Source organism: Diceros bicornis, chromosome 6 (assembly GCF_020826845.1).
Source record: "Diceros bicornis minor isolate mBicDic1 chromosome 6, mDicBic1.mat.cur, whole genome shotgun sequence".
NCBI lineage: Eukaryota > Metazoa > Chordata > Mammalia > Perissodactyla > Rhinocerotidae > Diceros > Diceros bicornis.
The window spans coordinates 50,243,724-50,262,776 of record NC_080745.1 but is presented as its reverse complement, the minus strand read 5'-3'; the positions used below and the strand labels follow the sequence as shown (position 1 = coordinate 50,262,776).

The window sequence follows — 19,053 nt, the reverse complement described above, 5'->3', positions numbered from 1 at the left end:
TAAATGTATATAACTTCATTATAAAATATTTCAAAGAACAATTCTGGGGTTTAAATTACACCAGGGTTTCTCAGCTACTATTTCAAGGTGAAGACTGCTAAGGCAAAATTTTAATACTTCATGGTTATTCCATCCTCTCCTCAACATAAAAATTTGATTTATAGTTACTCTTTATTTTTTTCCTTCCTTCCTGGCTACAATGGTTATTCAACTGAATTTAGATCTTTAGTCTTCACAATATCATCTAGGTTATGAAAAATTTGTTTAGAATAAGGAAGTTTATCTCGTACTTCATCCAGTAAGTTGAAATCCAATTGGCTTCAGTTTCCAAATCTTTTATTCTAAAATGTTTACCAGTGTAATCCAAATTATAATCATCATCATTTTACTCTTTAAAGCCAGGCTAATAGCCTAAAGAAAATAGACGTCTTTACATTTAGGAAAAACACCCTAAATTCAAATAATCTATCATCAAATTTAAAAATAAAACCAATGTATGTAAAAACAGAATGCAGATAGATTTATATAAAGAAGAAAAATGTTTATAATGACAATTAACAGAAAGAATATTTGAATTATTTTCAAAAGTATATTTCTAAATAAAATTTTTCCAATTAATAAAATATGCAAATATTGGCTTGGTAGATCTAAATGCTACTTCATTTGGATGGTGATTATAAAGCCTGAGAGGAAACTATTGCTTCAGTCATCTCTATTTCCCTACGGTGATTAAAATAGCATCTTGTATATGGTCCAAATATCTATTAACTATAAATTGATGAATAACATACTTAATAATTACGTCTCTTTTAACAATTAAGTTGATATTAAATCACTATTCCATTGTTGCTAAAATAGGAGCAGTGAAATTTTGTTGACAAACAGATTTAAAGTAAAACTAAATTCAGAATTTATGTATTTTAATAAATAAATGAGTAAATAGATATTTACTAAATAAATAAATGCATACACACATACATAGATATACTGTGTATGTAAATTTGTATATGCATATATTTATATGCAGTTTAGTATATTTAGATAAAGAAAAATTAAATCCCGAAACTATGGATTTGAGTATATGTGTGTGTGTAAGCTATTTGAATATATAAGCTATTTAGAATACATACACATAATTATATATCAATATATATTTTTAACTAAAAATGTGTTTCAATTTAGATAAGAATTGCATTCCAAGAACCTGTTAAACACTAGGTGTCACTAGAGTAAAGCAGAAAATATTAACATTAAAAAAAATGAAGTATTAAGCTACGCCAAGGGAGAATATGTAGCGGCATTCTGTTTAAGATTCTGTATTTTCTTTATTTTTAGGCTTTATAACTCAAATACAGACCAAAATGAAATATCACATGGGGTATGGACTTAGATGGAAGTGGTTATCCTGTCTGCCTCCAAGCACGAGTCAAGAGAAAAATCAAATACTAATTTCTGCTGATTCAGTAGACCTGGAAGAAAGCTAGATTTGTTCTTAAAATTCAAGCCTACGGACATCATTGCAGGCAAACTGCCACTTTAAGAAGGAATCTGTGCTTTCCTCTCAAACAGCTGTGGCCTTGGAGCAAGACTGGGAGCCCATATGAAGTGATCTCAATGAACTGCTGCTTGCTCATAAGTATAATGGACCCTCTGATGCCATAAGAACAGACGCTCTGAAGTCACTCTATCCCATGCTTGGATCCCAAAACTTCTAGGCATGAGGACCCTAGGTATCGTCTCTTAGATTTTTTTGCTTACACTTCACTTTCAACAACAACTTGGTGGATTTTAACTGTAAGTATTTCTATTAATAGCCCCAAATCAGAATTATCTATGGCTGGCACTGTAACCAGAGAGCTGTTACAGACAATAAAAGCACTTACTTAAAAAGTTCATTTCGGTCAATGGCTCTGTTGGTTTGAGGGTCGATTGCATAGACAGTCAAGTCACATTTAGAGTAATCTTCCAGAGAAAAGGCATCTCCATGCCGGCGAGCACCAATGGACTCCACCACAACCTTGGCACCAGGAATTTGCTCCTGAACATAGCGATCCAAAATCCTATAAATCAAACAAACAACAAGCATGACATTCTGACGGGCTTGCTTGGGGAAAAAAAAATCACCCTCAACTTGAAATGACATTTAGTAAATGACAAATGATGGCAACCTGGTTTTTGCTAATGTTTACTGAATAGAAACCCTTGAAAAAAAGTCTCTATATTGTTTTTTAGCATTTAACTCCCAATGATGCTGGAAGCTGAATAAGGTAGAAGAAGGTCATCAACTATGTCCTATTTAAGTCTAGACTTTTTGAATTTATGATATCATTTGAGCTTTTACATGGCTCATGGGAAATGTCAAGTATGCTGCACAAATAAAGCTGTCTATGCTTTATAGGAGCCATGGGGTCTTAGAACTCTTGAGTTCATATGGTTGATGTTATAAATTACAGCTCCACCGGATTCTGTGATACATGGCACATAGCTATATGCCAAGGTGCAGGTCTAGAATACCTGTTTTCCTACAGGTATAAAGACCCTTAGAGCATTATAGCAATGGGAGAATGTACAGATATTTTGCTATGGCAGGTTTACCAGGTAAGATAAAAATGTTGCACACCAATCTCAGACACTAGTTAGGTGAATACAAACAACTAAAAGATATATTATTTGGTAATATATCTTTAATCAGTAATATTCTATAGAAAAGACATAATGTTAACCTATGCATCATTTTGTGGAAAATACAGTTTTTTTTCTAATTGCATAATGACTTTACTTGAAAATACAAATTATTGCCATATAACTAGTTGTTGTCTGTATTGTCACAAATAGAAATTTCCTTAGATATCTTTTTCTTATTAAAAACTTTATATTATTAATCCATGAAGATTAACATCAAAATGCATATTATTAAATATGTATTGGCATTTAAATGTAAATGAATTGATTTTAATACCTAAACATGGCAAATATTTTAAAACGTATCTATAGAGTCAATGCTCCTTTTAGAGTCCACGCTGTGAGGCACTTTGGGGGAAGAAAGGGTAATATATTCCAAAGTCCTTTGATACATCAGGAAATAACTTTTACTTCAGATGCCAAAATTCTGCTTTATTAAAACAAAGATGCCTTAAGAGTCTGGTATGTGCTTGGTTTGCTCTTGTTAAAACGACAAACAGGATACTAAACTTTGGAGGACATGGCTATACTATTGAGCATACATCTATGGTGTGCACTCCAGGGGACATGGCCAATGATAATGAAGTGTTTGTTTGTTTGCTTTTAAATTTGTGTAGCCAGCATGGTTGAAGGCTCTCTTATTGAAGTATTATTCACTGTTTTCCTTTTCTATCACTCTGTCTTACAGTATCCTTTTTGATGAGATCCCCGCTGAAGAATAAAGAAAAGAAGATGTGGAAAACAGAAGGAGTAAATCCACTCAGCAAATACCAGTTAGTAGTTGAATGCAGCCTGCCTGCAAACCTGAAGAGAATGGCCGTACTAGGAGACCTGGCTGTCTGATATCATTCAGCCTGTGTCTTAGGATTTTTTTCCTGAGAGACTTATGCTCACGTAACAAAAACAAGAGAGGCCTCAGAGTCAAACCGCATTGTAGTCTTGACATTTTGTAGGAGGTACAAACAGTACTAACATAGTGGTGAAGCGCATGGAGGTTTGGCTTCAGTTTTCAATTCCTTAACGTGTCCACTGCATAACCTTAGACCAGTAATTTTGAGCTCTCAAAGTCTCAGTGTCCTTAACTGCAAAATGAGGAAGTCATCTACAGCATGGGACTGCTGTGTGCATTAGAAGAACTAAAGCTTTTACCCAAATCTTCACACAGTTTTTAGCACATAGTAACTGTTCCATAAAATATGATTATGCTTATTATTAATTTGGCTTAAATGTTTGCATTAATAAGCTTCTTCTCTGCCTCCAATTCATTCAAGACATTTAATGAATTTGTGGAATTATTAAGAAAGCATATTTCTCATTAGTACAATTAGTTCCCAAATCAAAAAACAACCAAAAGTGAGGACATTGTTAAATATATTGCAGAAGGTGCCTCTCTGTCCCAATACTGCAATTGAACAACTTATAGCTGCTATGGTGCATTTACATATTGATTAAATATGTTCCAGAGAAATCTTTCACATATGCGTAGATACACTATGTTTTCCTACAGTGCAGACACTTGTCTATTGAGTTTGTGTCTTTTTCTATATTTCTGTGCAATATTGCAGAATCATAAAAAATTTGATGTGGAATGAAATATAACTGTACTAATTCCTTTATCATAGCAGGAAATCATAAATCAATGAAATCTAAAAATGAATTATGTCATTTAAAAATGTAACAATGTCTTCTCCCTGAACATTTTTTTCTTAAATGTTTGAGATCTTTTGGTATGAAATATCTCTTATGATAAAGAGAAATGTGTCCAAATTTGAATTCCTTCTGTATCTTTTTCCGATAAAAAGATAATTCTGATTAAATTTTATGTAAAACTAAATTTACTACTTTTAAATGAGGACATGTTTTGTAAAAATTGTCTTTCCATTCATCATTTATCTCTGTATATCTAAGCATTTGTACAATGTTTATCTGTCTCTATTACACACATATGATGTTCATTGAGAATAGATTTTTAGCTCTTGATCTTCAAATGTACATAGGTACATGGTTGCTTCCTAAAAATTTTTTGAGACCTCAGATTTTTTTAAATATAACCCTCTAGTCACTGACCTTGAATTGACTCATATAAGTTAATACTAATGTTTAAATTGCCCTTACATTCATATTTTACTTTATATTATTAATCATGTCAAGCCAATTCATACATACATTTGGAAATCAAATGTCATGAGAATTTATTACAGATAAATTTGCCAAGAACAAAACATGCCTCTCCAGCCTAAAGTATTTGTATGTGACCAGGACATTGTCAATTTATGTTACTATGTTTTTTTGTTTAAAGCTTTAAATTGATTAAAAAAATTGTTCTGTAATTATATATTTATAATTATATATTATACATAATATTATATATTTTGTTTGTTATATATTTATATTTATATATTATATATTTTATTTATATATTTTTGTATATTTTATTTTATATATTTTGTATTTGTATTTTAATACTATTATAATATTATACTATATATATCAGAGAGAGAAATCTACAATGATGTTTAATCTATAATATCTGTTATCATACAGACCATCAAGGGAGATGTCTGCAATGATGTTTATATAATGTCAATGATGCTTAGGTCCAAGTGGTATGATTTTAAATTTACCATAAAAAGTTGACAAATATTTTTTTCTTTATATATTATGTTGCTTGAATTTCTTATAATGGGCATAAGAAAACAATTTAGTCATATTTTTTTAAATTCTTTAATTTCCTATTTCCTTTTCCCCAACTTCTTGAAAAAAATCTTTATATAAATCTCTATTTTCAGAGTTTGAGAGTGTAGAAAATTAATTTGGACTCATAGTTGTGTAATAAAGATACAGCAAAACTCAGTTAAGTGTTATGTGGGAACACTTTCACTCACCCATTCATTTATTCATTCAACAGATATTTACTGAATGTAACCCACGGATCAGGCACTGTTGTAGATATTTGTAAGATATCAGTAAACAGGACTAAGATCTCTGATATCGTAGAACTTGCATTCTAATTGAGAAAGACAGTCAAAGTAATAAAATGATAAAATTGGTAAGAGTTTTTAGGAAAAGTGTCATTTAGAAGTTGATATTTGAGCAGACTTTGAGGAGCCAATGAGTGATGTTGATATTCCAGGGAAGAGTGTTCCAGAAAGGGGAAACTGCTAACTGCTTGTGCAAAAGCCCTGAAGCAGAAGAGTGTGGCTGTCGCAGCAAAGGTTGAGGCAGCTCACATGGTGAGTTTTAAGAATTGTAAGGGCGTTACCTTTTGTTCTGAGTAAAATAAGGATCCATTGCTGGATTTTAAACACTGAAGTAATGTGATTTACTTTACATTTAGAAGAAGCACACTGGCCACTATGTTGAGAATAGGCTGAAGTGGAACCAGGAAAACTAGTTAGTAAAGACTTTAAGGAGACGAGGGATTTATTAAATGCTCCGTCAACTCAATAATGTGGAGGAGGAAAAGACATAACATAATCCTTGATTATTAGCCGTATATGAATCATATAATTGAGTTCTATTATATGCCTTATTATTATGCCTGATTAAATATGTATCCATTTGCCAGAAGCACAAATCTTATAAAATAAACCAAGAAATGCAATGTTTACCTGGACAAATACGTATATTAACTAAAAGTTGATCTAAATAAGGGCTGGCCTTTTGTGGTCCTTCATTTTGAAATAGGTCAATTTTTATAGATCATTCTTTGTTTAAAGAAAACATAAGGGAGTGACTAAAGCTTAGAGATCAATTTATGATGCTTTATTATCTTCCTTGAGGCGTGTGTCTAGGCACAGATGGTTTTTAAAAGAGGGTAACATCTTTCCAGAGTTCAGGCTGCTTTTTTCTGTTGTCTTTTGTATGGAATAAGGAGCACAGATGCCTTCTCTGCTTCATCTTAGTTACCTTGAACTATCTGAATTGTTTCTTTGTGAAGTCCAGTGTTTTGGACACAAGGAAAAGTCTTCTTGGTGGCAGTGGTATAACTGCAGTATTATACAATATGGTGTGAAACCTGGCTAACATTTCAAGAAAAGCGGAGGTTATGCATGACCACTCCGTACTATAAGTACTGTTTGGTGGTATTTTTGGTCTATAATATGGAGCAAAATGCATTCTAATGCAACAACAATAATAATAAAAGAGAAGTATTTATGGTCTACAATACTCTGTGAAAGATCCTGAAGGACCAAACATTTTCCACTGTAGCCCACACATGTCCTAGTCCCCACAGCCGTTCCTCTCCTGCTACCTCTTGCACAGGACTTTGGTCCCTATCTGCTCCCCTGCACCCTTCTTGATTTCCCATCCTACCCAAATAGTGGCTTTTAATCCATAAGAACAGTCCTTTTGTCCTCAAAACTAACTGAACTTCAGCCAATCCTCTCCTGCTAAAGCCCCATGAAACATTTCGCCCTCCTTCCCCAAGGTCTTTGGGAGACTTTCTATGCTTAACATTTTCAAATAAAAGCCTACACTAATAGTGCCCTGACTGATTTTCTTCCTCACAATCTTCTAGTCACCTTCCCTCACCCTCACATTGGCTTTACAGAAAAATTTTTTTGAAGATGTACCCAATATAAAAATTTAAAAAAAGAAATTCTGGGGTTCTGTTTTGGATAAGGATGGAGATGTGGCCTATATTTTATAATATTGTAATTGCTGAGTGGTTTAATACCTGAGATAAAATGCGTAATATTTTGGGATCTCTAATGGACACAAAACAAGAAAATACATATTAATACATATGTATTATAAAACAAAAAAAGGAAATACATATTACATATAAAATACATATTAAAGCATATTGACTAATTACATTCCTAGAAATATAAGCTTTGGGTCAGACGATACCCCTTTTTACACTTGACAATGTTGAATTTTACCTAAGCCCTGTGCTTCTGGGAAATAGCAACAGTTAAGAAGTCCTTCCACCCTGTTGTGTTCCAGGAAACTGCTTACTGCAAAGAACCATCCTTCCCCCTAGGGTTTAGATAAGACTCATAAAGACTCATGGATGCCCCTTTGTCTACCTAGGACAAAGCCAGACACAGATCCTGCAAATTCCCATTCTTTGCCTGATAAGTGATTAGCTAAACTGTTTTGTCCCCACTGATCAATCAGGACAACATTCTTGTTAACCAAACATTGGTTAACTGTTTCTCCTTCCTCCAAGCCCCTGAACTTTGATCCATCCTTAGCCGGAGACAGCATACAATCCCACCTAAAATGCCCCTCCCAGAAGAGACTAATGTCAGGGCAAAACATTCTTTGATCCACTGTCTGATCATCCCACTTCCCACAGCTGGTTCTTTCTAGCTTTGTTTACTCCTCTGTATAAAAGAAAGGCCTTTTTCTGCCTAACCTTTGAGCGCTGGCAGATCTCTTAGTCAGAGTTCCTCCTATTACAACAGTCCCTCTCCCCCTAGTGTCTTAGTTCCTTTCCTCCCTCTTAGAATAATCCATTTAAATAAAGTTTTTTTCCTTCTAAATCCAGATTTGTCTTTATTTGACACATGCTCCAGGTAGATAGTGAAAGGAAATTGTTTCTCATGTTCCTATGTAGTCTTATTAAATGAATCTGTGTAGTAACCAGCCAAAGCAGGTGATGTGGAAAGAATTTTTAGCAAACTATACATGAAACAAAAAATTATTTATGAATCCCTTTCCTTGATTTCCTATTCCCACTGGGAAAGAGCCATGAGGCTTCAAAATTTCCAATTGCATTAGCTGCTTTTCTCTCAGTTAATATGTGTGAATTCTGGTCAGCATTGCTTAATTATAACTAAAAACTGTTCAAACAAACTATAAAATAGTAAATAATCTCTAGAAGCTTTTTTCTGCCACTAAAAATGACAAATAACAACAGGAAGGGCTTAATCAAGTCCCCCGACTCTCCATCTTGGTAATGAAATGTCATCCTGTGTACTCCCTACTCATTGGCAAATGGAAACCACGATGCTCCTTTGAGCAATTATTTCCATCATGGATAAAATTATGTCTTGGACTGTGCTATCTATACTACAAGAATTGTATTTAATCCTTAAAAGGTCCAAGAAAAGAAGGCATTGATAAAAAAGGCATTAATAACTCCATTTCACCAGTGGACTTCGTTGCTTTTTGGCTGCAAAGCATTTATGTTCTCTCTCTAAAAACACCAATTCCGATTTGAGGAATTAGCCTCATCTCCAACAGTCACATCTGGTAGGACTTTAATCAGTAGTCCAGTCCTGCCCTCATCCCATGCCAAAAAAGACTGCATGTTGCTCAGACCAGGCCATTTGCTCCCTGGAATTTGGTTATTGAGTCAAAGACACAAGAGTTTAAAATGGTTGGAACTCATCCACTTGAGGTGCTACATCCTCATCAGACTGGATTTGCATCCCCACCTATTCCTGCCGTTCTTGCTTCCCAGGCCTCTGCAGCTCCCCTTGTTCTTGACTATATCCCAGCATGTTTTTCCATCCTCTCACTGATATTGTCAGCTGCCAGTAGCCTTCCAACAAATTTCCCTTTGCTGAAGATAGCCTCGTTGATTTCTAGCACATTAGAACTAGTATTATGCGTGTGTCATGTCAAGCTCTAGCTGTACCAAAGCACAAGTTATCATTCTAATTCTCTCATGGTAGCAACATCTGTCTGATTTTCCTAGTTCTACTCTCCTTGGTCCTACTAGACCTTTTGTAATTCCATGGATCACATATTTTGCATTCTTCTTAAAGTTGCAAGGTTGCTCATGGTAGAGTTTGATAAGAATTTGTATTATGAAAACATCCAGTCATTTAAATTTTCCTGAAGCAAAACTCTTGGGAGCAATATATCAATATAAAATACAAACAGTATAATCAAATATACTATTTAATATAGCAGAATAGTATTAAGATTATGGCAAACTTTCTCAAAACAAAGAACTGTCTTTGATCTTCTAAAAAGTGAATATAGAGCAAATGAATTAGTGTAATAATTATAATCATTAAACAAAAATTAAATTTTCATTTAGGGTGTATTTTTCTACTTTAGTTTAAAAGATCTATAACATACTCATAATAGTTAGTAATGTGTTACTATGTCATCTCTAGACAAAGTTTCAAAAACTCTAAAATTCCAAGGAAATATGTTAATATAATTAAAGTATACATTTTATATATACATATGTTTATAGGTGCTATATATGTGTGTTTATGTTATATATGTTATATGTTTATATATACATATAAGTTTATATGTAAATATATGTATATAAAACGTTTTAGTGTGCTACCCCATGATAACTTAAATTTAAATTAGTTTCTAATTTAAACTAGAAATAGTTTACCTAAATAGCTTTCTTACAATAAATGTTGAAAGGCATATTTAACTGAAACATTTTTGTGTGTGTGCAAATAGCTTTTTTTTATAAACCACTAACTAAGGATGCCAATAAAGAACTGGTTCAGTTAACTAATTTATTCTCAAACTGATGTGGTTGAAGGAAACCTTGTTTACGACTCGTTTTACAATTTCCATGAGACTCCACTCAGTCTCACAAGCCCCTACTTACTCAATCGCCTCTGGCTGAGGGAGAAGGAATTTACCTCAGGAGGTGATCAATGACTTTAATCTCTTGCCTACGTGTTCCTTGAGGCATACTGTACATTGGAATGCAAGGACACATCTCATTGATCCACCCCCATGCCCTAATCTTTGAGACTAACCAGAACCCATCAACTTGCTTGGCCAGATCATCTATTACTTTTTCCTTTGACATTTCTTTATAGTAGTAAAAATAGTTTAAAATCTTATATAACAGCCCTGCACAGACACTTGCACTGTAGCTGTTTACTGCTCATGGGTCCTGTCCCCACGCTGAACACAAAATAAAGGCGCACGAACAAATGAGAGGCTCGCGTCTGAAAATTCTTTTTCGACTCGCAACTCAGTGACCCCACATCAAAACCAAGTTATTTTTGGTAGATGTCTCTAAATTTTAATTTATAGCATCACTTTTCCAGTGACCTATATGGACATCTTCAATTACTTTCAATGAGAAATTATATTATAAAAAATTCAGTGTAGAGGCTTTACTGAGATAGTTTTATAGCTGAGGCAGGTATTTACTTCTGGCTGATTTAACTTTTATTTTTTCACACTAAAATTATTAGAGCAGCCATCTTCTCAGTTACCTCTTTGTGTGAAGGAGCCAAGCTACAATTACCATTAATGAGAGTTTCTGGCCTTGTATTCTAGAGCAGCTCACTCACAAGAAGAGATGAGTTGGATTTTTAATTAGATGTGCCCCCAAGAAGCATTGTAAAGAGGGAGTGGTTAAGAACCCAGCCTGCTGCTGGCCCATAGATTTAGATTCAAATTAAACCTCCACCACTTGCTATTTGAGTCTTTGTGGACATTACTCAACCTCAAAGATTTAGGGAACTCTTCTGTACAAGGGGGAAAGTAATCAGACCTACCTCAAAGGGTCTCTGTGAGAAGTTAATTAGATAGCACCCATTAAGTGCACAAAGCTCAACAAATAAAAGGAGCACCACAAATGTTAGCTATTTGCGGTGGTGGTTATAGAAACTCCTTATGTTTCAAGATTGTAAACCCTGCTTAACCTTTTGTTGAAGTAAAAGGTTTATATTTAACTAGCAACATAGGGAGTTCCACCCCAGGTACTTGTCAATATTTTTTCAAAAGCCTGACTAAAGAATCAATAGGGGAAGTCAAGATGGCGGCGTAGGCAGACTCTGAACTCACCTCCTCCTGTGGACACAGCCAATTTACAACTGCTCTTGGAAAAATTACCCCTGAGACAGAACTGAAAACTGGATAAGGAACTCCTACAACAACGGACAATACTAATTGAGGTGGGAGAGGCAGAAACTCCCTTCTGGAGAGGAAAACGCCACGTTCACAAGCCGCAGCACCTCACGGCCGCCCGGGAGCAGCCCACAGGTACGCAGACGTCCCTGGAGGAGCGGGGCCCTGAGCCGGGGAGCGCCCCCACTGGGGGCATTTTGTGGACCCAGCACAATCGAGATGAGTGGCATAACATCTGACTTTGCCTGTTACTAAAACATTGGGGAGTACCCCCAGAAAAGCTGGTCCAAAAAGAAATTAAAACCAGCTCTTAAAGGGCCCACACGCAAACTCACCCAATTCAGAAAGCAACCTAAAATCACCAAAAAGAAAGGTGCACAGTGCTTTGGTGACAAGAGACTCACCTAATAGGCCCTGAGTGCATCTCGGTGAGAGGTGAGACACGTCTCCAGGGACTGGGACATTGGCGGCGGCCATTGTTGTGGCCTGGTGGGGGCACGCTGACACAAATGCCATTGGAGTTCTCCCTGGGGCCTGCTAGCCCAGGGTATGCCCCACCCACTAGAGCACCGATTTAATCCAGCTCAGCCAGGGCAAGCAGCCCACCCTAGAGACTGGCCCCAGCCAACAACAAGCCCTCAGGCAACTTGTAGGCCTGCATAGATTGGTGACTGGATTCTCTGCAGCCTGGCAGCTGAGCCGACATCAGTGGGGCAGAGCATGCACAAGGATCGGGTGGGGAGTGTGGGGCGGTGGTGGAGTGTGTGGGGCTCCCACCAAGAAGAGACTGGGTCCGCTTCAGGAGGTCAGGGCGCAAACACGGGGCAGGACTGTGTTGACTGCGTGTGTGGACCTGTGGGTGGCAGGGCTTGTCAGCTGCAGAAGACTTGTGCTTCTCAAAGACCCACATACGGGGTTTGACCCACAGTCCAAAGCCTGAAACAATTGGGTGCACCTGTGCCTGAGGCCAGCCCCACCCAGCTGCAATCCTCAGAGAGCTGACAAGAGACCTAAAGGCTGGAGGCTTATAACAATTGTAAGGCCCTGAGCCTAACAACCTACCACGCTGGGGGCCTACTCTCTTAAAAGAAATTCTGCAACACAAATGTGATATTAGAACTTGCAGCCAACTGTGCTGGGGCTGCCCACACCTGATAAAGAGACTGAAGGGCCTACAACAACTACAAGCAGCTGAGCATAACAACAGCTGGCCAGGAGCGTAACTCGGCCTCCCTGGGCGCCTAAAGGGAGAGCAAACAGGCCACAACAGAAGGACACACGTAGCCCACATAGGGGTCACCCCTGGAACATTGAGAACTGAGGGAAGCACACTGGAAGCCTCCTAAGGCATCACTTACACAAAGTCACCTATCCAAGAGCAGGAGACGTAGCTGACCTACCTAATACATAGACACAAGCACAGGGAAAGAGGCAAAATGAGGAGGCAAAGGAATACATTCCAAGTAAGGGAACAGGACAAAACCCCAAAAAGGAACTAAGTGAAACAGAAATGAGCAAGCTTCCCGACAGAGAGTTCAAACAAAGAGTGTTAAGGATGCTCACTGATCTGGGGAGAAGAATAGATGAACTCAGTGAGAATGTCAACAAAGAAATGGAAGAGATAAAAAAGAACCAATCAGAAATGAAGAATACAGTACTGGAAATGAAAAATTCACTAGAGGGACTCAAAAGCAGAGTAGAGGATACAGAAGAAGGGATCTGTGAGCTGGATGAAAGACTAGAAGTAATTACCCAAGCGGAACAGGTAAAAAAGAAAAGAATTAAAAAAAGTGAGGACAGTCTAATGGACCTCTGGGACAACATCAAGCGCACTAACATCCGTGTTACAGGTGTCCCGGAAAGAGAAGAGCGAGACAAAGGGGCAGAGAATCTATTTCAAGAAATAATAGATGAAAACTTCCCTAACCTAAGGAAGGAAACAGACATCCAGGTAGAGGAAGCACAGAGAGTCCTAAACAAGATAAACCCAAAGAGGCCCACACCAAGACACATCATAATCAAAATGTCCAGAATACAAGATAAAGAGACAATCCTAAAAGCCACAAGAGAAAGTCAAGTTACATACAAAGGAAATCCCATAAGGCTATCAGCTGACTTCTCAGCAGAAACCTTACAGGCTAGAAGAGAGTGGCACGATATATTTAAAGTGCTAAAATGAAAAAACTTACAGCCAAGAATACTCTACTCAGCAAGGTTATCATTCAAAATGGAAGGAGAGGTCAAAAATTTCCCAGACAAGCAAAAATTAAAGGAGTTTGTCACCAAGAAACCAGTGCTACAAGAAATGTTAAAGGGACTGATTTAAGGGGAAAAGAGAAGACCACAAATAGGAAAAATTATCTATTTCCATGATAAGAGGGCAATGGATACAAAGGCACAAAACGAGGTTAGATATGATATCAAAAACATAAAATGATGGAGGAGGGGAGTTAAAGAGTAGACCTTTCAGACAGAGGTCAAACTAAAGAGACCATCAATTCTGTATAGAAGAAGAAAGGAACAAGAAGGACTACTAAAACACTGAGAAAAAAAAAGTTAAAAAATGGCAGTAAGTACATACTTATGAATAGCTACTTTAAATGTCAAAGGACTAAATGCTCCAATTAAAAGGCATAGGGTGGCTGACTGGATAAAAAAACAAGACCCATATATATGCTGCATACAAGAGACACACATCAGACCTAAAGACACTCACAAACTGAAAGTGAAGGGATGGAAAAAGATACTCCATGCAAATGGCAATGAAAAGAAAGCTGGGGTAGCAGTACTCATATCAGACAAAATAGACTTTAGAACAAAAACTGTAAAAAGAGACAAAGAAGGGCATTACATAATGATCAATGGAACAATCCTACAAGAGGATATAACACTTGTAAATATCTATGCACCCAATGTAGGTGCACCTAAATATATAAAGCAATTACTAACAGGCAAAAAAACAGAAATAGACAGTAACACAATAATAGTAGGGGACTTTAACACTCCACTTACACCAATGGATAGATCATCCAAACAGAAGATCAATAAGGAAACACTGGCCTTAAATGACACACTAGAACAGATGGACCTAGTAGATATATTCAGAGCATTCCATGCAAAAACTGAAGAATACATGTTCTTTTCAAATGCACGTGGTACATTCTCTGGGATTTATCACATATTAGGCCACAAAACAAGTCTCAATAAATTTAAGAAGGTTGAAATAATACCAAGCATCTTTTCTGACCACAACGGTATGAAACTAGAAATCAACTATAGGAAGAAAATCACAAAAGCCACAAATACGTGGAGATTAAACAAAATGCTACTGAACAACGACTGGGTCGTTGACTGGGTCAATGAAGAAATCAAAGAAGAAATCAAAAAATACCTGGAGACAAATGAAAATGAAAATACCACATGCCAGAATTTATGGGATACAGCAAAAGTGGTTCTAAGAGGGAAGTTTATAGCAATACAGGCCTATCTCAACAAACAAGAAAAATCTCAAATAAACAATCTAACAATGCACCTAAAGGAACTGGAAAAAAAAGAACAAACCAAGCCCCAAATCAGTAGAAGAAGGGAAATAATAAAAATCAGAGCAGAAATAAATGAAATAGAAACAAAAAAACAATAGAAAAAATTAAGAAAACCAAGAGCTGGTTCTTTGAAAAGATAAGCAAAATTGACAAATCTTTAGCTAGACTCACCAAGAAAAAAAGAGAGATGGCACAAATAAGTAAAATCAGAAATGAAAGAGGAGAAATTACAACAGACACCTCAGAATTACAAAACATTATAAGAGAATACTATGAAAAGCTATATGCCAACCAATTGGACAATCTGAAAGAAATGGATAAATTCTTAGAATCATACAACCTTCCAAACTGGATCAAGAAGAAGTAGAGAATTTTAATAGACCAATCACCAGTAAGGAGATCGAAACAGTAATCAAAAATCTCCCCAAATATAAAAGTCCAGGACCAGACGGCTTCCCTGGTGAATTCTACCAAACATTCAAAGAAGACTTAATACCTGCCCTTCTCAAACTCTTCCAAAAAATTAAGGGGGGGAGGGGAAGCTCCCTAACTCATTCTATGAAGCTGACATTACCCTGATACCAAAACCAGACAAGGACAACACAAAAAAAGAAAATTACAGGCCAATATCACTGATGAACATCAATGCAAAAATCCTCAACAAAATACTAGCACATTGCATACAACAATACGTTAAAAAGATTATACACCATGATCAAGTGGGATTTATTCCAGGGATGCAGCGATGGTTTAACATTCGCAAATCAATCAACGTAATACACCACATTAATAAAATGAAGAATAAAAATCACATGATCATCTCAATAGATGCAGAGAAAGCATTTGACAAGATACAGCATCCATTTATGATAAAAACTCTGAATAAAATGGGTATAGAAGGAAAGTACCTCAACATAATAAAGGCCATATATGACAAACCCACAGCTAATATCATCCTCAATGGTGAAAAACTGAAAGCTATCCCTCTAAGAACAGGAACCAGACAAGGATGCCCACTGTCACCACTCCTATTTAACATAGTACTGGAAGTCCTAGCCAGAGCAATCAGGCAAGAGAAAGAAATAAAAGGGATCCAAATTGGAAATGAAGAAGTGAAACTCTCACTATCTGCAGATGACATGATTTTATATATAGAAAACCATAAAGAACCCACCAGAACACTTTTAGAAGTAATAAACAAATACGGTAAAGTTGAAGGATACAAAATCAACATGTAAAAATCAGTTGCATTTCTATACACTTACAACAAAGTAGCAGAAAGAGAAATTAAGAATACTATCCCTTTTACAATTGCAACAAAAAGAATAAAATACCTAGGAATAAATGTAACCAAAGAGGTGAAAGAGCTGTACACTGAAAATTATAAAACATTGCTGAAAGAAATTGAAGAAGACATAAAGAGATGGAAAGATATGCGGTGCTCTTGGATTGGAAGAATTAACATAGTTAAGATGTCCATACTTCCTAAAGTAATCTATAGATTCAATGCAATCCCTATCAAAGTTCCAACAACATTTTTCACAGAAATAGAACAAAGAATCCTAAAATTTATATGGAACAACAAAAGACCTGGAATAGCTAAAGGAATCCTGAGAAAAAAGAAGAAAGCTGGAAGTATCACACTCCCTGATTTTAAAATATACTACAAAGCTATAGTAACCAAAACAGCATGGTACTGGCACAAAAACAGACACACAGATCAATAGATAGAGAATTGATAAGGAATAGAATCAAAAGCCGAGAAATAAACCCACACATCTATGGACAGCTAATCTTTGACAAAGGAGCTAAGAACATACAATGGAGAAAAGAAAGTCTCTTCAACAAATGGTGTTGGGAAAACTGGACAGCCACGTGCAAAAAAATGAAAGTAGACCCTTAACTTACACGATACACAAAAATTAACTCCAAATAGATTAAAGACTTGAATGTAAGACCTGAAACTATGAAACTTCTAGAAGAAAACATAGGCAGTACGCTCTTCGACATCGGTCATAGAAACGTATTTTCAAGCACCATGTCTGTCCAGGCAAGAGAAACAATAGAAAAAATAAACAAATGGGACTACATCAAACTAAAAAGCTTCTGCACAGCAAAGGAAACCATCAACAAAACGAAAAGACAACCTAACAATTGGGAGAAGATATTTGCAAACCATACATCTGATAAGGGCTTAATCTCCAAAATATATAAAGAACTCATGCATCTCAACAACAAAAAAACTAACAACCCAATTAAAAAATGGGCAAAAGACCTGAACAGACATTTCTCCAAAGAAGATATACAGATGGCCAACAGACACATGAAAAGATGTTCAAAATCATTAACTATCAGGGAAATGCAAATCAAAACTGCAATGAGATATCACCTCACACCTGTCAGAATGGCTATAGTTAACAAGACAGGAAACAACATATGTTGGAGAGGATGTGGAGAGAAGGGAACTCTCATACACTGCTGGTGGGAGTGCAAACTGGTGCAGCCACTATGGAAAACAGTATGGAGATTCCTCAAAAAATGAAGGATAGAACTACCATATGATCCAGCTCTTCCACTGCGGGGTATTTATCCAGAGAACTTGAAAACACCAAGGCGTAAAGATACATGCACCCCTGTGTTCATTGCTGCGTTATTCACAATAGCCAAGACTTGGAAGCAACCTAAGTGCCCATCAAGGGACGAATGGATAAAGAAGATGTGGTATATATACACAATGGAATACTACTCAAGCCATAAGAAACAATGAAATCCAGCCATTTGTGACAACATGGATGGACATTGAGGGTATTATGCAAAGTGAAATAAGTCAGAGGGAGAAGGTCAAATACCATATGATTTCCTTCATTAAGTAGTAGATAATAACAACAATAAACAAACACATAGAGACAGAGATTGGATTGGTGGTTACCAGAGGGGAAGGGGGGAGGGAGGAGGGCGAAGGAGATAATTCGGCACATGTGTGTGGTGATGGGTTGTAATTAGTATTTTGGTGGTGAACATGATGTAATCTATGCAGAAATAGAAGTATAATGATGTACACCTGAAATTTATACAATGTTATAAACCAATGTTACTGCAATAAACAAAAAATTTAAAAAAAAAAACAAATTTAATTGGAAAATAAACTACTGCGATGGAAGTGCAAAAAAATAAAAAAGAAAAAAGAATCAATAGGCATTGCAGATGGCCGGACGGATATGCAATACAGGCTTTCCTGATATCCTGAACTGATTTCCTCCGTTAATATAGACCTGTAGAGACTCGACCCAGACCACACCTCAGTAATGTTCCAGGTATCACAGAACATATTGTTCACGACATGAGGAGTTATCCTTTCTATGATGTCCCAGAGGATAAAAACATTTTCAGCTAATCTGGCATTTGACTCAGAAATAATGCCGCCTTTCCACCAGAAGTGGTTTTGTTTTTTTGAATTTTGTAACTGATTCTGTTCTTTTTCTTTTGTTCATTTGTTTGCTTGTTTCACTTTGGCCCTGATGAAATGATGAAAACCAAGTTTGTGTTTACTCTCCAGTGACTCTGCAGGGCTTCATAGTATCTCAATTGCTAGTCTCACTCTGACTCTTTCTGTAATTTCTTCCTCTTCTGTTTGCTTTATTTTTCTGACTCATGTTAAACGTATTTTACATTGTTTCATTGTATGAATCATTGTATCCTGGCTTAAATTCTCTTTGAATAAAGTGGAACATCAAAAAAGAATTAAATTTAGCCTCTAATACAGCTTAGACATAAATGAAAGTATCTAAAATACCATTTCTGTTGCTGCTGATACAAATGGAAATTTCTTATATAAACATGTGGTTGAATTTATTTCTCATGTTAAAACAGCAGCCCAGACAGAGGTAAATTGTGTATAAATTGGAGAAAGTTAAGAGAAGAACCATAAATATGATCAAGAGAATAGAGGAATTGCTTCTTGGTGATCAGATATCTGAATTGAGTGGCTGCACAAGGAAATGATATATTCACCTTGTACCATGGATTG

The 19,053-nt window shown here is 36.2% G+C and overlaps 1 protein-coding gene across 10 annotated transcripts in view; it reads right to left on the bottom strand.

Moving 5' to 3' along the window:
• Nucleotides 1-19,053, bottom strand: part of PCDH15 (protocadherin related 15) — an 800,695-nt gene that overhangs the window by 32,651 nt on the left and 748,991 nt on the right. For all 10 annotated transcript variants that reach the window (XM_058543433.1, XM_058543426.1, XM_058543425.1 and 7 more), the window contains one exon: nt 1,884-2,060. In XM_058543433.1, the coding sequence (XP_058399416.1) occupies nt 1,884-2,060 (177 nt within the window). The remainder of the gene's footprint in view (nt 1-1,883; nt 2,061-19,053) is intronic.